This window comes from Bombina bombina, chromosome 4 (assembly GCF_027579735.1).
Source record: "Bombina bombina isolate aBomBom1 chromosome 4, aBomBom1.pri, whole genome shotgun sequence".
In the NCBI taxonomy this organism is placed as follows: domain Eukaryota; kingdom Metazoa; phylum Chordata; class Amphibia; order Anura; family Bombinatoridae; genus Bombina; species Bombina bombina.
Window position 1 is genome coordinate 1,145,858,199 of NC_069502.1, and position 24,968 is coordinate 1,145,883,166.

The 24,968-nt window shown below is 39.6% G+C and overlaps 1 protein-coding gene and 1 long non-coding RNA gene across 3 annotated transcripts in view; one reads left to right on the forward strand and one right to left on the reverse strand.

Annotated features, from left to right (window-relative positions):
* HHIPL2 (HHIP like 2) overlaps window positions 1–24,968 on the reverse strand; it is a 245,544-nt gene that overhangs the window by 55,596 nt on the left and 164,980 nt on the right. For both annotated transcript variants that reach the window (XM_053712520.1, XM_053712519.1), the window contains exons 6-7: window positions 20,995–21,140; window positions 6,650–6,731 (exon numbers count right to left, since the gene is read on the reverse strand). In XM_053712520.1, the coding sequence (XP_053568495.1) occupies window positions 6,650–6,731; window positions 20,995–21,140 (228 nt within the window). The remainder of the gene's footprint in view (window positions 1–6,649; window positions 6,732–20,994; window positions 21,141–24,968) is intronic.
* Window positions 1–24,968, forward strand: part of LOC128658071 (uncharacterized) — a 117,099-nt gene that overhangs the window by 4,411 nt on the left and 87,720 nt on the right. The window lies entirely within an intron of this gene.

Consider the following 24,968-nt stretch of genomic DNA (forward strand, 5'->3'; position numbering starts at 1 on the left):
ATTGCCCTTTTAAGGGCAGTAAATAAGCTGAATGCCCTTTTAAGGGCAATGCCTATACAAATGGCCCTTTAGGGGCAATGGGTAGTTTAGGGTTTTTTAGTTTTAGGTTTTTTTTATTTTGGGGGCTTGGTGTGTGGGGGGTTTTACTATTAGGGGGTAATTGGTCATTTGTTTAGGTAAAAGAGCTGTTTAACTTGGGGCAATGCCCTACAAAAGCCCCTTTAAGGGCTATTGGTAGTTTAGTATTAGATTAGAGGGTTTTATTTTTGGGGGGATTCTTATTTTATAGGGGTATTAGTTTAGGTTTTGGATAGCTTTGTTTATTTTTTTCTTCAATTTAAATTTTTTTATTTTTTTTAATTTTAGCTTTGGGATTTGCAGGCTTATCACCTAGCTAGTATAACAATAAAAAGCTGATAACAGCATGCACTGGAAACAAAATGTCTCAAATGTAATGAAGCTGTATGTTTTTATAAAATTGTGATTACAATTTGTTTCATGATTAAGATAGATACAATTTTTAAATAAGAATCCAATTTACTTCTAATGTTAAAGGGACATGAAACCCCAAATTTGTCTTCCATAATTTAGATAGAGAATACAGTTTTAAAAAAAGTTTCCAATGTACTTGTATTATTAAATGTTTTATTCTCATGTTATTCTTTGTTGAAGAGATATCTAAATAAGTAGTGTGCACATGTCTGGAGAACTACATGACAGGAAATAGTGCTGCAATCTAGTGCTCCTGCTAATGTATAACGTTGTTGCAACACTGCTGCCATATAATACTGCAGACATGTGCACGCTCCTGAACTGACTAGATTTTTAACCCTTTTAAAGAAATTAGAAACAGAATAACAAAAGAGAATTGTTTAAAACTAAAATGGTGTAACAAAAGAGAGTATTTTATTTTTATACTAGAATGTCCCTTTAAGGCTATCTTAAAACAATGACTATAATTTATTTATAACAATGCTATAACAAAATGATACCAATGGTTATATGGCATTTTGACAGACACAAAAAGGTTAAAGGGGGTTAAAGGAATATAAAAGTAAAAACTGAACATTCATGGGTCAGATAGACATGCAATTTTAAGAGACTTCAATTATTTCTATTATCAAATGTACTTTGTTCTCTTCGTATCCTTCTGTTGAAAAGCATATATAAATAGGCTCCAGAGCAGCAATGCATTATTGGGAGCTAGCTTCTGATTGGTGGCTGCACACATTTGCTCGCTCCCACTCAGGCCCGGTGTTTGCATAAAGGCTAACTATGCAGCCGCCTATTGCGCCCAAGCAGTGGGGCGCAATCTTGGAGAAAAACAACAATGATTTTTTTTTTTAAATGTTTTATTTTATTTAGTGAGCCTATTCATAATTATTTGCTGCAGAGGAGCAAATTAAAGAAAGGTGTGATTCACAGTTTTTTATATTCCTTAGGCGCTGCCAGGAGTTTTAGCCTTTTTTTTTAATTCAAAAACTGGAGGGCGGCAGCAGCAGACCAGAAGTCATCACAGTTAAGGGCCGGTGTTCTGTCGAGAACTCCAATCTGCTGAAAACTCCAATCTGACTTCACTTCCGGTATTTCCATACATCTGATTGGTCCGTGTCCTGTGAGTGACAGGATTCACAACCAATCAGATAGGCCCTGTAATTGCCTATCTTCACTATTTATTTTGCCTGCACCTGGAAGGTTCTAGGGGGGCTTGGGGTGTATGCCAAAGGGTCTACAGTGGCCCCCCAGACAGAGGCAAAACAGATATTAAAATAAAAGTGTCACCGGAAGTGATGTCAGATTGGAGTTTTTGACGAATTGGAGTTCTCAACAGAACACCGGCTGAATAAATGTAATGACGACGGGGCCGGGCTAATATTGGCAATATGTGTTGCGCTTGCGCTGCGCACAAAGTGTTGGCTGCCTGACCGTGCGGTCCTGGGGTAAAAAACTTAGTCTGCACGCACCACGTCAGTCTTCAGTTCCTTTGATGTGATGTATCTGATGTGCAGACTGCAGAGCCGGGAGCCCAATGCTTGAGCTGAACTTCTGAAGTGTCAGGCGCGCAAGTCATCACAGTTAAGGGCCGGTGTTCTGTCGAGAACTCCAATCTGCTGAAAACTCCAATCTGACTTCACTTCCGGTATTTCCATACATCTGATTGGTCCGTGTCCTGTGAGTGACAGGATTCACAACCAATCAGATAGGCCCTGTAATTGCCTATCTTCACTATTTATTTTGCCTGCACCTGGAAGGTTCTAGGGGGGCTTGGGGTGTATGCCAAAGGGTCTACAGTGGCCCCCCAGACAGAGGCAAAACAGATATTAAAATAAAAGAGTCACCGGAAGTGATGTCAGATTGGAGTTTTTGACGAATTGGAGTTCTCAACAGAACACCGGCTGAATAAATGTAATGACGACGGGGCCGGGCTAATATTGGCAATATGTGTTGCGCTTGCGCTGCGTACAAAGTGTTGGCTGCCTGACCGTGCGGTCCTGGGGTAAAAAACTTAGTCTGCACGCACCACGTCAGTCTTCAGTTCCTTTGATGTGATGTATCTGATGTGCAGACTGCAGAGCCGGGAGCCCAATGCTTGAGCTGAACTTCTGAAGTGTCAGGCGCGCACGCTTTGGACACAAGCCCATGCAGAGTGATGCTAGTTGGTTCCAGACTTCCAGCACAGGGGTTACACACATGATGTGCTGCCCTCCCTTACTCTCTCTATGCTCCTTGGATGGCCGGGCGTCCCACTCTCACACTATGAAGAATAGCACTGGTGTGTCCAGAGGGAGAAGAACATATCAATACGGAGGTAAGTCCTGTCCTCCTGGGGCAGTGGCTCTATCTCAGTGTTACTCACACACACTTTGCCCCCTCATCATTCATTGTCACTGATCAGGCAGGCAGTAATAATAAATCAATACGATTTAGATGTCATTTTAAATATATATATATATATATATATATATTTGTTATGCAGCACAACCACTGTCTGATTTTGTTATGCAGCACAAGCAACCACTGTCTGATTTTGTTATGCAGCACAACCAGTGTCTGATTTTGTTATGCAGCACAATCACTGTCTGATTTGTTATGCAGCACAACCACTGTCTGATTTGTATGCAGCACAAACAACCACTGTCTGATTTGCTATGCAGCACAAGCAACCACTGTATGATTATGCTAAGCAGCACAGCCACTGTCTGATTTTGCTATGCAGCACAACCACTGTCTGATTTTGTTATGCAGCACAACCACTGTCTGATTTTGCTATGCAGCTCAACCACTGTCTGATTTTGCTATGCAGCACAACCACTGTCTGATTTTGTTATGCAGCACAACCACTGTCTGATTTTGCTATGCAGCACAACCACGGGGGGGGGGGCAAAATTTATCCTTGCCTGTGTGGCCAAAAATCCTAGCATCGGCCCTGCTCCCACTAGTATACTGCTGCTGGGGTTTAACACATTGCTATATGTAATAATAGAGCAAAAATACAAAAATAAAAAGAGAAGAGCATTTTCTTTTTGCACTTTCAAGTCTCTTTAAAGGCCCTACCAGTGACCTACCCTACTAAGCAGTGGTCCAAGGGCCACATTATATTATACTCTCTCTAAAGAAAATACAACTATATTATAATCTCATTTTAATCAAGCTGTACTTATGACATTACAGTATGTTAAGTTTAATCATTTGAATTGGGCACTATATTCTACGCAGATGTACAAAAGGTGGTACAAATATACATGTATTTTTATTGTACTAACCATAAAAAGCTTTGGAGGAGAACTAGGATTTATTAGGAAGAAATCTGGTATTAAATAGCAGTTACAACGTTTACAAATTGAATGTAATTGCTGCTTAGTATTACAGTTTCCAATGGTAACTGTTTAATCCAATTACCCATAATCCTGTTTAATCTCCAACAGTCTACTTAGGGCGCGAGCTGTCCTCCATAAAAAAACTGGACAATCTTTCTGTGACAGGGCACGATAATAGGAAAGGTCACACAATGCCCCCCAAAAGCTCTACCTTAGCTGCCATTCTTGATCCCGCTACTGAGTAGTCATTTCACCCCTTGGTTGCCTGTAACATACTAATAAATAATTTTACCTCTTTGGCTGACAGCGACGCACATAAATAGCAGTGATTTGACCCCCTTGACTGCCCCATACTTCTTTCTGCCCCATATTTGTAATACATTGAGGCATCAGAGGCCTTTTATATTTAGTAAACACTCAGAGACTTTAAAAAATGGAATATTTAAAGAGACAGTAAAGTCAGAATTAAATTTAAATGCATTGGGTAGAGCATATCATTTTAAACAACTTTCCAGTTTACTTCTATCATCAATTTTGTTTAGTTCTCATATAATTTGTTAAAATGTATTTCAAGGTGAGCTCAGGAGTGTGCACGTGTCTTTATCTGGCAGCAAAGTTTGCAATGTTTATATCAATGTTATACATTGTTACATACACTGCTGCAACTGAATGCTATATACATTCTATGACAGCAAAGTTTGCAACTGTGTATAACATTGCTATAAACATTGTTACAAACACTGCTGCCAGATGGCTAAGGACATGTCCACGTTCCTGAGTTCACCTAGTATTACTCTTTAACAAAGGATACTAACTGAGCTAAGAAAAACTGATAATAAAAGTAAACTGGAATATTGCTTAAAACTGCATGCTCTTTCTGAATCATGAATGTTTAATTTTGACTTTACTGTCCCTTTAAGTGTATTGTTTATTGTGAAGATTTTATTGGACAGCCTGCTAAACTACTGGACTGTCTGGCTGAATAGTAGACATCAAGCAATCCTAAATCTCTGTATGTGATGTCATTATTAAATGTAAAACTGCTAAAAGACTCATTAAGCATCCCGATAGCTCTGCAGATATAGTACCTTGTTGGTATGTTGAAGTTCACAGGTTCAATTCATACTCAAGAAAGGAGTAAAATATTGCAGCCAACAGTGGTGTCGCCAGGGAGACACTTTATGCTCCCCAAGTTTGTGATCCTAGCTTACTTTTCCCACCACCATTCTGCTGATGGTATCCCTAACGCCACCTAGTCTTGCCAATGTCCCACCCAGGAAGAGGCAGAACTACCATTGGTGCAGTAGGTGCAGGGGCACCAGGGCCAAGTGCTGGGGGCCCATAGCAACCAGTCTATACATAGGCAAGTGCAGAATGTGTATAATCATATTGCTGGGGAGCCTTTTATTAGTGCAGGTTGCATATCTATCTATGTCTATCTATCTTCAAAATTATTATACAGAGCACCATCTATATTGTTACTATTTTTTACTACTAAGTTATCTCTGGGGGCCCAAAAACATTTTTGCACCAGGACCCTCTGTAAAGTAGGTCCACTACTGCACCAAGCACTTCCACTACACAACACACCCTTGCCCCGGCCCTCCTGATTTGTCCCTGCCCCCAACGCCTGTTGACCTCCAACAAGTGCCCCCTCCCCCATAATTACTTTTTGACAACGTCATTGGCGACCTAGTGCTTAAAGACATTATTAATTATCAAACACAAAAAACTAACCGAAATTCAAAAAAAACATACACTCTTTTCAGAGTTTACATTCTCACTCAAATGAGAAAAAAAAGAAAATCACAGGCTTTAGACCTAAACTTGAAATCTGCACATCCCCAAAAACATTTCGAAACCTAAGTTTGTTAAATGAAGAGTTCCTTGGTACAATGCTACTGACATTTCTCTAAAAGTCAGTTTATGTTTCAGATTTCATAAAGAACGATCTGAAACTAGGGTTGCCACTTTTAGCTCAGGCCAAACCCGAACACTCTTGCACAACTCAGCAAAAAAAATTTTTTGCACATTACACACTATGGGGTAAATTTATTAAAGGTCAAGCAGACATGATTCGCTATCCGCTCGACTTTGCTTAATGCATATGCTGTCGCCGTTTAACATTGCACAAGCATTTCTTGTGAAATGCTTGTGCAATGCTGCCCCCTGCACACTCGTAGTAAATCGGCCGCTAGCAGGGGGTGTCAAACAAGTTAAGGAGCAGCGGTCTTATGACCAATGCATCTTAGCTTCCATTTCAGGCGAACCTGAAACGAGGGGCGTAAAAAGCAGCATCCGCTGCTTTATAAATCAACCCCTATGTATAACACGTACACTCTCGGACAAGCGCTAACACTCTCACACACACTCTCTAACACACACTCTTTCTCTCACATACACAGACACTAATGTTCTCATACACTCACACACAAAGACACACACACATGAGAGAGAAATAACTGTAGGCATCTGCAGTATGTAGCAAATACATAATGCCACCTTTTTTGGTCGTAGCTGTTTCCCACCATTTTCTGGGTCGGACTCAGCTTCAAACCCGGACACACAAATGGAAACCGAAACTGTCCGGGTCATCCCCGGACAGGTGGCAACCCGATCTGAAACCAGAAAATCCCTTGAATCTACAAAATATGTTTGCCGTTAAATATAGATATAATTTGAAATCCGCATTAAAACACATGGAAACTATTTGGCACAGCTGTTCTCACACAATAAAATAGTTCCCATAGTCTTTATTAACATCAATCAAATAATCTCACATGAAGCAGCTTTTCAACAAAGACATAAAACCTCCAGTATGAATTACTAACCTTGAGGGGTCTACCAGTTTATAAATTGTTCCTTGTGGCGCAACAGACGTTGGTTCAGAAGTTGATAGAAAAAACAGTTCCCCTATGTGGAAAGAAAATAACATATAATATAATAATATATTTAATACCATACATTTATATAAAGGTTCAAAGCAGCTAGATAGGTAGATTGGGCAAACTTCTTAAAGAGTAACTAACACAGAGTATCCTCACCTTTTATTTAGCTGTTTCTGAACAAAAATATCACAAGCTATTTAGAATGTATTACAGCCCTACAATACAACAAAGTAACTCATAAATCAAACCAAAATACTGAATAACCAGCAACTAATCTGGGGGAAAAGCTTATGATTAGACCTATCCCCAAATCAGATATCAGAAGAGGGCAATATCATTATCAGACCAAAGACTTAGAATTCTATCAGCCAATCAGAATTGAAGGGACGCCATCTTGGATGATGTCCCTTAAAGGAACCTTCATTCGTCGTTAGTCCGTCGGTAGAAGAGGATGGCTCTGCGTCGGCTCCTATGAAGATGGCTCCGCTCCGGATGGATGAAGATTGAAGACGTTGCCTGGATGAACACTTCTACCGGATGGAGGACCTCTTCTTGCCCCGCTTGGATCAAGATTTCTACCGGATGATGGACCTCCTCTGCGCACCTTGGATGAAGAATTCGGCTCGGCTGAGTGAAGACGACTCAAGGTAGGGAGATCTTCAAGGGGTTAGTGATATTTTTGGGTTTGGGTGGGTTAGAGTAGGGGTATGTGGGTGGTGGGTTTTAATGTTGGGGGGGTATTGTATTTTTATTTTCATGCAAAAGAGCTGATTACTTTGGGGCAAGGCCCCACAAAAAGCCCTTTTAAGGGCTGGTAAAAGAGGTGATTACTTTTGTATTTTAGAATAGGGTAGGGAATTTTTTATTTTGGGGGGCTTTTTTATTTTATTAGGGGGCTTAGATTAGGTATAATTAGTTTAAACTGCTTGTAATTCTTTTTTATTTTTTGTAATTTAGTGTTTGTTTTTTTTGTATTATAGAATAGTTTATTTTATTGTATTTTATTTTATGTAATTGTAGGTAATTTATTTAATTAATGTAATGATAGTGTAGTTAGATTTAATTGTAACTTAGGTTAGGATTTATTTTACAGGTAATTTTGTAGTTATTTTACTTAGGTAGCTATTAAATAGTTATTAACTATTTAATAGCTATTGTACCTAGTTAAAATAAATACAAAGTTGCCTGTAAAATAAATATAAATCCTAAAATAGCTACAAAGTAACTCTTAGTTATATTGTAGCTATATTAGGGTTTATTTTATAGGTATTTAGTTTTAAATAGGAATAATTTAGTTAATTTTAGGAATATTATTTTGTTTAATTTAAATTATATTTATGTTAGGGGGGTGTTAGGGTTAGGGTTATAGTTATGTGTAGGGGGTAATATATTTATTATAGTAGCAGTGATGGTGCGTGCGGCAGATTAGCGGTTAATAATTGTAGGTAGGTGGCGGCGATGTTAGGGAGGGCAGATTAGCGGTTAATACTATTTATTATAGTGTTTGCGAGATGGGAGTGCGCCGGTTTAGGGGTTAATACATTTATTATAGTGGCGGCGAGGTCCGGTCGGCAGATTAGGGGTTAATAAGTGTAGTTAGGTAGCAGCGACGTTGGAGGGGGGCAGTTTAGGGGTTATTAAATATAATATAGGGGTCGGCGGTGTTAGGGGCAGCAGATTAGGGGTTCATAGGGATAATGTAGGTGGCGGCGGTGTCCGTAGCGGAAGATTAGAGGTTAATAATAATACGCAGGTGTCGGCGATAGCGGGGGCGGCAGATTAGAGGTTAATAAGTGTAAGGTTAGGGGTGTTTAGACTCGGGGTTTATGTTAGTGTGTTAGGTGCAGACTTAGAGAGTGTTTCCCCATAGGAAACAATGGGGCTGCATTAGGAGCTGAACGCTGCTTTTTTGCAGGTGTTAGGTTTTTTTTCAGCCAGCTCAGCCCCATTGTTTCCTATGGGGATATCATGCACGAGCACGTTTTTTCAGCTTGCCGCTACCATAAGCAACGCTGGTATTGAGGGTTGAAGTGGAGCTACATTAGGCTCAACGCACCCTTTTTTTGAGCCTAACGCAGCCCCTCAGACAACTCTAAATACCAGCGTTATTTAAACGGTGCATTGGGAAAAAAAGCAGCGTTAGCTACGCGGGTCTTTACCGACAAAACTCTAAATCTAGCCGTTTATTTGCATATCATTTTCATGGTTTTTGTTATGCATAATAAAGGGTTAATGGCTACTTCAGGTCTCCAAAATCCCAAAATTTTTTAGTGATATTTTGTTTTGCACTTAACTCAAAACTTGTGACATGAGCGCTTAAAGTAGGGGTAGACCGATTGACGGAACGGACGATTATTATGGCCGATATTCAGAATTTCGGAAATAATCAGTATCGGCCAGAAACTTGCCGATATTACCATTATGGAGCAAATCAAAAGTAATTTAGCTCTGTGTACTTCAGGGAAACTATGTAGTTTTAAGTGACAGAAATTATCTATAGGACATATAAGCAGGACATAGCATAGCATCTAATAATATATAGCACTGATAACAGAGTCCAACCTCAGGTGTTCCTGGGAGCTCAGTTACCAACTACCATACCCCCAATGGCAGGCCTGTATATGAACTTGCATAAATAAAAAAAATATGATTTGTGAAGGGGAAAATATGATCTTTAAGTGGCACTTAAAGCTACATGGTTTCCCTGAAGGGGTCAGCAATACTTAAAATTAATTTGCTTCCTAATTGCTGTCAGAAATAGAACATTATTTATTGCATTCTGATAAATTTTACACATTTGCAAAACATTTCACTAAAGCTGCTATATTTGATGGTTTTTTAATTTATATATTTTATTTTACCCTTTTAGGGGCATAAAAAACCATTAAAAAACATTATAGTTCAGGCATTTCAATTAAATGTCCACAACAACAAACCTTGAGTAGAAAGCTATGCAGTATAGGAGACTAGTATCAATATTCACATATGCACATGTATAAAACTGCCATAAGTGACATAATAAAGAAACTTAAAGTCCTCTCCTCAGTACCAGGGAAGGTATTTGCAATCCAGTAAATATATGAGCATATTAAAAATTAAAGCAAATAAATAAATCTAGCACTGATATTCCAGCATGTCCTTTCTTCCCCTGTCAAGTGTCAGTATATATATACATATATATATATATATATATATATATACATACAGTGGGGGTAAAAAAGTATTTAGTCAGCCACCAATCGTGCAAGTTCTCCCACTTAAGAAGATGAGAGAGGCCTGTAATTTTCATCATAGGTATACCTCAACTATGAGAGACAAAATGTGGAAACAAATCCAGACAATCACATTGTCTGATTTGGAAATAATTTATTTGCAAATTATGGTGGAAAATAAGTATTTGGTCACCTACAAACAAGCAAGATTTCTGGCTCTCACAGACCTGTATCTTCTTCTTTAAGAGGGTCCTCTGTCCTCCACTCATTACCTGTATTAATGGCACCTGTTTGAACTTGTTATCAGTATAAAAGACACCTGTCCACAACCTAAAACAGTCACACTCCAAACTCCACTATGGTGAAGACCAAAGAGCTGTCGAAGGACACCAGAAACAAAATTGTAGACCTGCACCAGGCTGGGAAGACTGAATCTGCAATAGGCAAGCAGCTTGGTGTAAAGAAATCAACTGTGGGAGCAATAATTAGAAAATGGAAGACATACAAGACCACTGATAATCTCTCTCGATCTGGGGCTCCACGTAAGATCTCACCCCGTGGGGTCAAAATGATCACAAGAACGGTGAGCAAACATCCCAGAACCACATGGGGGACCTAGTGAATGACCTGCAGAGAGCTGGGACCAACGTAACAAAGGCTACCATCAGTAACACACTACGCCGCCAGGGACTCAGATCCTGCAGTGCCAGACGTGTCCCCCTGCTTAAGCCAGTACATGTCCAGGTCCATCTGAAGTATGCTAGAGAGCATTTGGATGATCCAGAAGTGGATTGGGAGAATGTCATATGGTCAAATGAAACCAAAGTAGAACTGTTTGGTAGAAACACAACTTGTTGTGTTTGGAGGAGAGAGAACACCATACCTACTGTGATGCATGGGGGTGACAACATCATTCTTTGGGGCTGTTTCTCTGCAAAGGGAACAGGACGACTGATTCGTGTACATGAAAGAATGAATGGGGCCATGTATCGTGAGATTTTGAGTGCAAACCTCCTTCCATCAGCAAGGGCATTGAAGATGAAACGTGGCTGGGTCTTTCAGCATGACAATGATCCCAAACACACTGCCTGGGCAATGAAGGAGTGGCTTCGTAAGAAGCATTTCAAGGTCCTGGAGTGGCCTAGCCAGTCTCCAGATCTCAACCCCATAGAAAACCTTTGGAGGGAGTTGAAAGTCCATGTTGCCCAGCAACAGCCCCAAAACATCACTGCTCTAGAGGAGATCTGCATGCAGGAATGGGCCAACATACCAGCAATAGTGTGTGACAACCTTGTGAAGACTTACAGAAAATGTTTGACCTCTGTCATTGCCAACAAAGGATATATAACAAAGTATTGAGATGAACTTTTGATATTGACCAAATACTTATTTTCCACCATAATTTGCAAATAAATTATTTCCAAATCAGACAATGTGATTGTCTGGATTTGTTTCCACATTTTGTCTCTCATAGTTGAGGTATACCTATGATGAAAATTACAGGCCTCTCTCATCTTCTTAAGTGGGAGAACTTGCACAATTGGTGGCTGACTAAATACTTTTTTCCCCACTGTATATATATATATATATATATATATATATATATATATATATATATATATATATATATATATATATGTGTGTGTATATATACATATTATTTACTTTACTTTTAACCCTTATCTGTAAAGTGTGCCAAGTGAGCTTTTTTTCAGTGAAGTGGCAGCAATATATGAAAAAAAGCAGAAGCCGTTTAACAGGAGAACATGCTGAAATGTTATGCTTTCTGCACTATAATGTTGTTCTACTTAACTGGGAGTATTGAAGAAATTGTGTAGTGTCTAGCTTTGCAGTAGTGACTTAAATTTAATTTTATATCAATGTGCAGTTTAAAGGTATTTATGCCATTTTTCTTGTTTTGGGAAGCCATTTAATAAGTTCATTTTCAAGCACTTTATTTTTCCCAGTTGTTTACTTTTAATGTTTAAAATTTTAATAAGCATGTTCAGTTTATACCAGATTTGTGTAGAAATTGTGTTTATTTTTCAAAACTTTAAATGTACCGAATATCGGCCCCTGTTATCGGTTATCGGCCTGAAAGGTGGACAATAATCGGTATCGGCCCAAAAAATTAGATATCGGTCTATCCCTAGATAAAAGCTCTCATTAAAGGGATACTAAAGCCATTTTTTTTTCTTTGATTCAGATAGAGCATGAAATTTTAGGTATCTTTCTAATTTACTCGTATTATCAATTTTTCTTTGTTCTTTTGCTATCTTTATTTAACAAGCAGGAATATAAAGCCTATTTTTGGTTGAGAACCTGGGTTATGCTTTCTTATTGGTTTTCTAAATGTAGCTACCATTAAGCAAGTGCTATCCAGGGTGCTAAACCTAAAATGAGCTGGCTTCTAAGCTTTTCATTCCTGCTTTTTATATAAAGATAGCAAGAGAATGAATATAAATTGAAAATAGGAGTAAATTAGAAAGTTGCTTAAAACTGTTCGCTCTATCTGAATCATTCAAGAAAAAAAATGTGGGTTTAGTATCCCTATAAACTCATAGCACTCCCATTTGAAAAGTATGCTAAAAAATGAAGGCTGCATTAAGATTTACGCTATTCTTAACAAGGAACCAAGCGCAAGATAACACTCTCAGCTTCACTTGTAACCTAGCCCATTGTTTTGCAAGGGCACCGTGAGAAGTCATAGGATTGGGATACCACTGTGTAATGTTGTTGTTTTTTCACCTCTCAAAGTAATAAGAAACACAATTACTTGTGTCCTATTATTATGGGGTTTGATTTAAAATGTTTGAATGAAAAGTTTGATCAAGCACAAGATTCAAATCAACTGTTTGTGACAGGGTACTGCACTGGTACAGTCCTATCACAAATAATTATTGCGGGTTTGAGATAGCCCAGACTAAATTAGTGAAAACTTTATTCCAAAGGAAAAAAAAATCATCTGGCCAGCTAGAGAATATTAATAGTCATGTGACATATTTTAAAGAATAATTTATACAGTATGGCAAATGTACTACCTCCCTCAGGGAGTGGGAGAAATATCTGCATTAGCACATGATGTAAACTGAATGTCCATAAAGAGACAAGGAAGTAAAAATGTAATTTTATTGGTTTAGCTAGGGTATCTCTTTCACTTTGACAATAATTGAAAAACTGGAAACAGCAATTACAAAGGGCACAAAGCAGAAGATCAGCCAACTGCACAAAACATTTAACCCCTTAACGACCAGTGCCGTATCCTGTACGACGCTGCTGTCCTGGGCCTCTCTCTGCCGCGATCTTGCTAAAAGTAGCGAGATCATGCTATTTCTGCATGCCTCATGAGTGGGGCAGTGCAGATATAGACGGGCAGAGTTACCAATGCAGAGAGGGACACTCAGTGGCCCTCTTTGCATCATACAGCAGTGGTGTGATCATTGGTGGTGTGGGAGGGTTAGGAGAGAGGTGGGTGGGCAGGACCGCTACACTATGGAAATAAAAAAAACTCTGAGAGCGGCAGTTAGGGGGAAGGAGGGAGGGGGGAAGGTGGTAGAGGGGGGATTATATTGTGGAGGGTTAGATTAGAGTGTAGGGAAAGGATTTTGGAAGCGGAGGGGGGTAAATGAAGGAGGGGGGAGGGAGTTTGGAAACCACACTACAGAATTTTTTTTTTTTTTTTTAATTAAAATAAATGAAAAATAATAGAAAACTGAGTACTGGCAGTACCTAAGATGGAGGGAATTGGTTAGAAGGTGGAGGGATAGAGAGCTTTTCTTGGGGGATCAGGGAGGTTGGGGCGTAAGAGGGGATCCTACACTGCATAAAATATATTAAAAAAATTATTAAAAAAAAGCCTTATATTTTCTTACTGGCAGACTTTCATTGGGGGTGGGGGAGGGAAGATAAAAAAATCATGGCACAAATGGTTGTAAAAGCTTCTCTGGAGATCCCAGAGAAGCTTTTACAACCATTTGTGCCATGATTGCACAAGCTGTTTGTAAATCATTTCAGGGAGAAACCTAAAGTTTGTGAAAAAGTTAACAATTTTTTTTATTTGATCACATTTGGTGGTGAAATGGTGGCATGAAATATACCAAAATGGGCCTAGATTAATACTTTGGGCTGTCTACTAAAATAAATATTTGGTTTTTTGATAGGTAAATAAAAAAAAAGGCTCTATTTGTTTAAATGTAGTGATAGCAAAAATGCTAAAAATGCTCTGGTCTTTTGGGGAAGTTTTAGTCTGAAATGCCCGGTCCTTAAAGGGTTAAACAGAAGTAATTTCAGATACTTTTTTTTATTAAAAGGACCCTTTATTAAATTATACTGAAAGGTTCAAAAAGTCTCTTTCTCATGGAATCCTTTGATAAAAAAACAGCTAATTTTCTTAACAGAATGTTTACAGAGGCTCAGTAGTATGCACATGCCTTGAACACTATGGCCTAGTTTCTATTGCTGCTGTAAATTGTGTAACCTAGTGGTAACATAAAACATCGCTCTAGACTTTAATGAAGACAATTCTATTACCACTAGTTTGCACAGTTTGCCACAGTAATGGAAACTAAGCCTATAGCATTAGTGTTGTTACAAGCATTATTGCATACCCTTGCACCATTTAATACACGTTTCTGGGCGTACATCAGAATGCTCATGGAAGGAGCTAGGTTTCCATAAAGGATACTGACACAAAGATAACATTTGCTAATTTAAGTAAATTAGGGGGTGGTTTTAAACAGTATACTCTGGGGCCGATTTATGATGTCCACCAAAAAGAGTAAACGAGAGCGTTAGAGAGTTAAATAAAACATAACCTTTATTGGTCAATAAAAAAGTCGGACAACACAGTGTCAAAAGAACAGAGATGGGGCACCTCTGGCTGGCAGGCTTACGCGTTTCGGCATAGCCGTAATCATAGCATACTGAAGCCAGCCATAGGTGTTCCTTATATACAAGATAAGAACAACATCATTGGCTAAAACATATTGAAAAACAACACGCCCTGAGATTATTTTAACCCCATATGTACCGGAGGTGAAATAATAATAACAGAGCAACAAGAGGTCATGAAAAACCTTTTCATATATATATGAATACATATTAACGGATAGATTACCAATGTCTAGAGTGTACCTTTTAATAGATTTATGTTTGTCATGATGGTATATATATATATATATCTTCACATCAGATCAAGATTCAAATTACAACAAAGTCATAATCATAAACATAATCATAATCATAAAGGAGCGAGATGCCAACACAGAACATTTTAGCTTTTGAACACCTATTCCCTGAGTATACCACTGTGTAGCCACAAATATGAATGAAGGCCGAGCACTCAAGCTCCAGGGGATTATTTAACTAAATATGCGGTCATATAAGCCGCTTGTTTATCTCCTTAGACCCACTCTTGTGGATAAACACAGTAGGTAGACCCAAGAACAGGAGAAAATGTACCTCTTGCAATAATGTATACAATATATGGAAATACATTTTCAAAGTTCATTGAAAGTATTACATTACTATATCCATCTCTATTCATAGATTATTGGTGTATATAATGAATATATCACTAAAATGGATCTGTAGGACCATTGAATGTATATAGTGTATATTGTATAGTTACATATTTAGTTTAGAGCAAGGGGAAATATATATGTAAGAGATGTAATTACTTTCTTCCCAGTAATTGATAAGATCAAACTCAGAGTTCAATCCTTTTGGAACTCTGGTTTCCATCTTAAAAATCCACAACATCTCCCGTTTAGAGCAGTGATGTGCAGTCACTAGAGGCAGGTGAGGCAGTGCTTCACCTCTCATATGGGCAAAAATATATTTTTTTTATTGGCTTTAAAAAAAAAATTGTAAATTTTTTCCCCCAGCATTTTTTTCTCTCACAGCTATATGTTGTGCAATGAAGAGGCACAATCAGGTCTGCCCACCATTACACAACATGCTGCGCCATCTACTGGATGCAAGTGGTTAAGATCATTGCATGGCTCATTAACTGCTTATTTGAGGCAGTCCTATTTGGGCTGAACCAATCCAGTGAGAGGCATTAGTAAGTGGAACATAGGGTTGGAGCTGGATGTTAAATCATATAAAACAAAACAAAAACGCAAAAAAACAACTTTCATATATTTTGTTGCTGTCCTGTGAACCTGCTAGCTTTGCTAAAGTGAAAAAGAGAGTTCTGTTCTTCCCCTCTAAGTGCAGTGGAATGTGCCACTGTCACTTCCTGAATCCTTACAGAGCAGGAGAGAGGCACAGAGAGCAGTGTTTCACCCACATCTTATTAAAGTAAGATTTTATTGAAAGATTCTGTTAGTTAAAATGATAATTTAATGAATGTGGTTTAGTGTTTGTTTACTCTTTTATAGCAGGGTCGTTTTTGTATTTTGTTTACTCAAACTTTACACCCACTAACTTAGCAGCTTGCCTCTGTACTTCACACTAAATTATAGACTAATTTTCTGAACTCTCTGTAGCTCTGCTGTTTTATTACTTTAAAATGCAGTGGTCCCCCCCCCCTTGTGTGTGTGTGTGTGTGTGTGTGTCTCTCTCTCTATCTATCCATCTCTCTCCTTATGTGTTGTTCTCCCCCATGGTCTCTTTCTCTCTCTGTCTCTCTTCCTCCCCCTCTGACTCTCATCCCTTATGTAATGAAAGAATCTATAAGCATAATTTGCAGCATTAAAGTAAAATGTATGTTTTAAACATATTTTAATGGGCATGGATTTCTAGATCTCATAATCAGAGCAAGCATTGTGTTATCTGGCAAGAGTTTCTGTTACAATCCTTTTAGACTAAAATCAGATGTTTACTAAGTTGACCAGTTTTCCAAGACACCATTTAAAGGGACATGAAACCCATATGAAACCCATATGCAAATTTAAATAACTTTCCAATTTACATCTAATATCTAATTTTCTTTATTCTTTTGATGTCCTTTGTTGAAAATCATATCTAAATATGCTCAGTAGCTGCTGATTGGTGGCTGCACATAGATACCTCATGTGATTGGCTCACCCATGTGTATTGCTATTTCTTCAACAAAGGATATCTAAAGAATGAAGGCGTATCCTAGCCACTGCCTCACCATCCTCTGACGTCACTGCACGTCACTGGTTTAGAGAGTGCTACTTCACGATCACCCCCTCTCCTTGGTCTAGGTACCATATCAATAGGCTGCCATGAAAAACAAGTCAAATCTTTTTCATGGATCTGGGCAAAGTGATGTACTATAGGAGTGGTAGCTTTGCCCACTCTGATGGTGGACAAGTGCTCTCTAATCCTACTTCTGATGTCTCTCGTCGTGAGCCCTATGTATTGTTTTCCACATCTTGTGCAAGTGATGCAATAGATAATAAAAGTAGATGTACAGTTGAGGCAGAAATTGATTTCATAGGAAATACCCGTCACAGTGGAACGGAAATGTTCTGACACAGTCAGATTTTCACATACCCCACATCTGGAGCTACCACATTTATAGGACCCCTTACTGCTTAACCATGCACTCCCTTGTGAGATAGATTTTGGCAGAACAGTTGGGGACAAAATATTTCCTATGGTTTTGTTTCATCTGTATGAGCATCTGAGTCCTTCTTTTACACATTGTATTAATCTGTCCTCTGCTATTAGCATATTAAAATGATGTTTTACAATACTACAGACCTCCTCATACTGGGCACTATAGTCCGTGACAAAAGTTACCTCTTTCATATTATCCTTTTTCTCTGGTCTCTTGTCCTTCAGTAAGTCATGTCTGTTCAAATTCTTGACCTCCCTCTGGGCCCTATTTACAACCTTTTTCGGGTAGCCCCTCTGTAGGAGGCGCTTTTTCACTTCCATAATTTGGATCTCACCTTCCCTAGTATCAGAGCAATTTCGTTTTGCCCTCATGAGTTGACCTTTTGCTATGCCATATGGCACATGCTTAGGGTGGCAACTCTTGGTATGCAGCAAAGAGTTGCCTGAGATAGGTTTTCTATACAGGCTCGTTTTAACTAAGCCCTCAGGGCTGCCCCTTAAGACTACATCCAGATAGCTAATCTGTGTCTGCTGAATCTCACTCGTAAATTTAAGGCCAATGTCATTAACATTGAGCCCTTCAATGAATCCTTTTAGATCATTGGAGTCACCGTGCCATATAAGGATCAAATCGGCGATAAAACGGCGATAAAAAACAATACAGTCACGAGATGGGTTTCTATCTCCAAAGATGTGGGACAGCTCCCACCAACCCATAAAAAGGTTGGCATAGGAGGGGGCAAATTTGGCCCCCATCGCCGTCCCACACCTCTGAAGATAGAAAACACCCTCAAACTCAAAAAACACCCTCAAAGTCAATAAAAACTCAGTCACTTGTAGAATATATTGTTGAAAATCTATTGTGAAAGAGGACCAGTTTTTTAGAAAGAATGATACAGCTTCCATTCCCTTAGAATGTGGGATGGTAAAGTAAAGTGCTGTAACATCAATGGTTGCCCATAGATGTACCCCTTCCTGCCATGTGACATCCTGTACCAAGTTCATAAGGTGCTTGGTGTCCTTGAGAAAACTGGGGAGTGCTTCTACAAATGGATGTAGGATCATGTCCAGCCATTGGGACAGGCGTTCAAATAGAGACCCTATACCACTTACTATTGGACGTCCTTTGACATCCTGCAGGGACTTATGCACCTTTGGAAGGTGATGGAAAACAAGAGTTACCAGATATTCAACATATATGTATGACATGGTGTCCTTGTCAATAAAGCCATTTTCCATCCCTTCATCCAAAAGGTGCAAGAGCTCTCTCTGAAAACGAAAGGTGGGGTTGGTTGGCAGTACTGAATAGCAACAATCATCATTCAATTGACGCAAGGCTTCATTTATATAGTCAATTCTATTCAGCACTACCACCGAGCCACCCTTATCCGCATTCTTCACAACTATATTGTGGTTATTAGCCAAGTAAGATAAAGCTTCCTTCTCAGCCCTTCCCAGGTTATCTGACGTATTTGTAGAGGACATCAATAGTGCTTTTAGATCACTCTCCACTCTTTTGTAGAAGTTTTCAACTACTGTCCCCCTACTATGTATGGGGTAAAACTTTGATGGTAGTTTAAGACTTTTAACTCTATTTGTACTTAGTGGAGCCCCTGGCTCATTGCCTTCTATCAAAAGAGTGTTGAGTGAAACTAGGTCACAGGATTCAGGGAATGATAGATCAGTATTTAAATTAGTGGTAACCCACTGTGTACCCTGACCTTCATCTAGTGGTACTATATCTCCACCTGAGAAATGGCCTTTTAGTGTAATATTGCGAATTAGACAATTTACATCACTTACTGTTCTAAAGAGATTGAAATTTGTGGTTGGCACAAATCCCAGTCCCAGACTCAGTACACCTATCTGAGTCTCAGACAATATTACATCAGAAAGGTTTATTACACATGTTACTTGTACTTTGTTTGGTTCCTTGTCTCCCTCAACCTGTATCCTGTTTTCGCTTGTCCCAATGTCCCTCCCCTGTCGGGGTTGCTCTGTGGTAAGGAAAAAACCTGCTGTACTTGTTCTTGCCCAATATCAGGGTTAGTGGGTATAGCAGACCTCATAGTATTAGCCTCAGTTACATCCCTTTGGGGTGTTGCTGGCTCACTAGCTTTATACTTACTACCTGTTTCCTTCTGTTTTATTGAAAGATCAACTCCTGATTTTTTGTGAATGGGCGCATTATATACTGTTCCCTCAGCTTGATTATGTTTAAGGATTCCTTTATGTGGTATAATTTCATCTCCACTAGCACTATCCCCTGATTCTGCCTCAGTGTCTGAAAAAGTTACTTGTGAATGTCTCCTCCCTCTTCTATTTCGTCTTCCCCTATTACGGTTCTGTTGTCTGCGAACCTGTGTCCGTGTGGACCGATTCCACACATATACTGAGTCAGTGTCATAGTCAGTCTGGTCTCGAATATATTTATTATGTTTAATGTTGATAATTAATCTCTTTGCTTCTGCTATGGTATCTCTTAAGACAATGTCAAATCGACCATAATCTACATCCTCCTTTCTAGAATTAAGCTCCATTTGTATTTCATATATGTTTTCCCTGACTGTAGACAACACTTTCGATTTATAATCACATAATAATATCATAAGCCTCACAGAACATTCTGTTAATATTGTATTCCAAGCTTTTATAAAATCAGTATCATTGGTATCAAAAGTGGGGTACTTGTTTACCCTTAACCCCCTAGGGACAATACACATTTCAACATATTTATTCATTGACCAAAAAGTTTTCTCACTTTCTCTGTGTTTGGCCGATTTATGATGGTCATGGCCCAAATGGGGCCATCTTGCCCTGTTTCCGCGCAAGCCTTCAGGCTCGTCTGAAACCGCAGTTATGAAGCAGCGGTGTTAAGACTGCTGCTCCTTAACCGTATCTGCCGCCTCTAAATGGCGTACAGCAATCAACCTGATCCTATACGATTGAGTTGATTGACACCCCCTGCTAGCGGCCAATTGGCTGCAAATCTGCAGGGGGCAGCACGGCACAAGCAGTTCACCAGAACTGCTTGTGCAATGCTGAATGCGGACAATGTATGCTGTCCGCATTCAGCGATGTCTGGCAGACATGATACACTGCAGCGTATCATGTCCACCAGGCAATAATAAATCGACCCACAGTCTGGATCATGAAAGTTTAATGTTGACCTCTGTATTGAATAAAAGAGAGAAATAATGGTGTATATTAAATAAGTAAAACATTCTTACCCACTGAAAAGGTCTTCGAATGTTAAGCAAGACAAGAAGCTATTAGTATATAACTTTTCCTTCAATGCTAATAATAACAATATGCTTACTAACACAGGAAATGGTTTCTCAGTATTTTTTTATATTGTTGATTCCTTATAGCAGAGTGTGGAATAGGTAGTATACACTAATATTCTGGCAAACAATTCTGAAATGCAACTCTTGAATCTGTCCCAGGCTCATACAAATAAGGCTAAATAATAACATAATATTAGCTCTTTTATATTAATTACTTGTGGATTACTATGGATTACTCTATATAAAAACTGCTTACCTGCTTCATCTTCCCCAAAAGAAATAATGAATGGACTGTACTTGTTGATCAGGTTTGGAAATGCACAGACATTGTTGTCACCCATGCAGATATTTTGTGGATTCCATTGTTTTGTCTTCTCATCTTCACGTAAAGCCATGAGTCGACTATATGAAAAATAAACAATGTAATTTAAACGGACAGTCTACTCTAAAATTTTTATTGTTTAAAAATATAGATAATCTTTTTTTTACCATTCCCCAGTTTTGCATAACCAACAGTGTTATATTAATATACTTTTTTACCTCTGTCATTACCTTGTATCTCAGCTTCTGCCAAGTTCTTTTGACAGACTTGCATTTTAGCCAATCAGTGCCCTCTCATAAGCAACTCCACAGGCATGAGCAGAATGTTATATATATGACACACATGAACTAACGCCCTCTAGCTGTGAAAAACTGTCAAATGCCTTCAGATAAGAGGCAGCCTTGAAGGGCTTAGAAATTAGCATATGAGCCTACCTTTCAGCTAGATTACGAGTTTTGCGGTATGGGTGAAAAAGCAGCGTTAGGGCTCTTTTTCACTATCGCTGGTATTACGAGTCTTGCAGGTTTAGCTGCACCACACACTTTTTTGGCCGTAACGCAACGTAACTACCGCAGTTTTCAAAAAGTCCTTTTTCAATGGGACTTCCTTTGCGCCGGTATTACGAGTCTGCCTGGGAGGCCAAAATGTGAGCGGTACAGCCTATAACTACAAGATCCATTCCGTAAACTAAAAGTCAATCAGTAGTTATGATTGAGCTGGCATTCTATTGGCTAATTAAAACAGCCAATAGAATGCGAGCTCAATCCTATCGACTGATTGCATCAGCCAATAGAATTGAAGCTTAATCCTATTGGCTGATTGCATCAGCCAATAGGATTTTTTCACCTTTAATTCCGATTGGCTGATAGAATTCAGCCAATCGGAATTCAATGGACACCATCTTGGATGACGTCCCTTAAAGGAACCTTTATTCTTCATTCGCCATCGTAAGAAGAGGATGCTCCGCTCCGGATGTTTTGAAGTTGGAGCCGCTCCGCGCCGGATGGATGAAGATAGAAGATGCCGTCTGGATGAAGAATTCTGCCGGCTTGGATGAAGATTTCGGCCCGCTTGGATGAAGACTTCTCCCGGCTTCGTGGAGGACTTCTTGCCGCTTAAATGAAGACTTCTGCAGGCTTCGTTGAGGATGGATGTCGGGTCTTCAAAAACTGTAAGGGGATCTTCAGGGTTTAGTGTTAGGTTTTATTAAGGGTTTATTGGGTGGGTTTTATTTTTAGATTAGGGTTTGGGCGGAAAAAGAGCTAAATGTCCTTTTAAGGGCAATGCCCATACAAATGCCCTTTTCAGGGCAATGGGGAGCTTAGGTTTTTTAGATGCTTAGGTTTTTTAGGGTGGTGGGTTTTACTGTTGGGGGGTTGTTTGTATTTTCTTTTACAGGTAAAAGAGCTTATTTCTTTGGGGCAATACCCCACAAAAGGCCCTTTTAAAGGCTATTGGCAGTTTAGTTTAGGCTAGGTTTTTTTTATTTTGGGGGGGTTTATTTTGATAGGGTTATTAGATTAGGTGTAATTAGTTTAAATATTTGATCATTTCTTTTTTACTTTGTGTAATTTAGTGTTAGTTTTTTTAGTAATTTAGTTAATTGTATTTAATTAATGTAATTTTTTTAATTGTAGTGTAAGGTTAGGCGTTAGTGTAAGACAGGTTAGGTTTTATTTTACAGGTAAATTTGTATTTATTTTAGCTAGGTAGTTAGTAAATAGGTAATAACTATTTACTAACTATTCTACCTAGTTAAAATAAATACAAACTTAGCTGTGAAATAAAAATAAAACCTAAGATAGCTACAATGTAACTATTGGTTATATTGTAGATAGCTTAGGTTTTATTTTATAGGTAAGTATTTAGTTTTAAATAGGAATTATTTAGTTATTAATAGTAGGTTTTATTTAGATTTATTTTAATTACATTAAAGTTAGTGGGTGTTAGGGTTAGGGTTAGGATTAGATTTAGGGTTAGGGGTTAATAACTTTAGTATAGTGACGGCGACGTTGGGGGCGGCAGATTAGGGGTTAATAAGTGTAGGTAGGTGGCGGCGACATTGGGGGCGGCAGATTAGGGGTTAATAACTGTAATGTAGGTGGCGGCAACATTGGGGGCAGCAGATTAGGGGTTAATAAGTGTAGGTAGGTGGCAGCGACATTCGGGCGGCAGATTAGGGGTTAATAACTGTATGTAGGTGGCGGCAGTGTCGGGGTGGCAGATTAGGGGTTAATAAGTATAATGAGGGTGGCGGCGATGTCGGGGGCAGCAAATTAGGGGTTAATAAGTGTAATGTAGGTGTCGGCAGTGTCAGGGGTGGCAGTTAATAAGCAGATTAGGGGTTAATAAGTGTAATGTAGGTGGCGGCGATGTCAGGGGCGGAAAATTAGGGGTTAATAAGTGTAATGTAGGTGTCTGCAGTGTCGGGGGTGGCAGGTTAGGGGTTAATAAGTGTATGTAGGTGTCGGCGATGTCGGGAGCGGCAGATTAGGGGTTAATAAGTGTAATGTAGGTGGCGGCGATTTCGGGTGCGTCAGATTAGGGGTGTTTAGACTCTGGGTTTATGTTAGGGTGTTAGGTGTAAACATACATTTTCTTTCCCCATAGGAATCAATGGGGCTGCGTTACGGAGCTTTGCACTCCTTTATTGCAGGTGTTAAGCTTTTTTTTAGCCGGCTCTCCCCATTGATGTCTGAGGGGAAATCGTGCACGAGCACGTAAAACCAGCTCAAAGCAGCGCTGGTATTGGAGTGCGGTATGGGGCTCAATTTTGCTTTACGCTGCAATATTGCTAATGCCGGGTTTTTGTAAACCTGTAATAGCAGCGCTAGAGGGAGGTGAGCGGTGACAATAACTTGCAAGTTAGCACCGAGCAGCTCTTACCGCAAAACTAGCAATCTAGAAGTCAGTTTTGCTTTCAAGTAAGAATACCAAGAGAACAAAGCAAATTTGATGATACAACTAAATTGGAAAGTTGTTTAAAATGACATGCCCTTTCTGATTCATAAAAGTTTAATTTTGACTGGACTGCCCCTTAACCCCTTAATGACCGAGGACGTGCAGGGTACGTCCTCAAAAAAAAGGCAGTTAATGCCTGAGGACGTACCCTGCACGTCCTCTGTGTGGAAAGCAGCTGGAAGCGATCCTGATCGCTTCCAGCTGCTTTCCGGTTATTGCAGTGATGCCTCGATATGGAGGCATCCTGCAATAACCTTACATGGCCTTCCGGTGCAGAGAGAGCCACTCTGTGGCCCTCTCTGCACCGGACATCGATGGCCGGTATCGTTGGTGGGTGGGAGCCGGCTTGGGAGGCGGGTGGGCGGCCATCGGTGGGTGCCATGAAGTCAAGGGGGGCGGGATCGGGGGCGGGAACGTTAGGGGGCACGCGCGGGCGCGCGCGCGTGCACGGAGGGTGGCGGGCGGGCGCGTGCACGGGCGGGAGCGGGTGGGAACCGCTACACTACGGCAAATATATTTAATAAAAAATACCCAAATCTTGTTTGTGCAAAAGCACAAAAAGAGATCGTGGAGGGGTGGGGGTTGGTTTGGTGTGGGGGGAAGCTACACTACAGAAAAAATTAGTAAAAATTTAAAAAAAGCATGTTTTTCTTCTAAACTGGGTACTGGCAGACAGCTGCCAGTACCCAAGATGGCGCAGATTAAGTTAGAGTGGGAGGGTTATAGAGCTGTTTGGGGGGGATCAGTGAGGTTAGGGGATAAGGGGGGATAGTACACAGCAGCATATGTAAATATGCCTTTTTAAAAACACACAAAAAAACCAAATATAGCTTTTATTTTAGTACTGGCAGACTTTCTGCCAGTACTTAAGATGGCGGGGACAATTGTGGGGTGGGGGAGGGAAGAGAGCTGTTTGGGAGGGATCAGGGGGTCTGATGTTTCAGGTG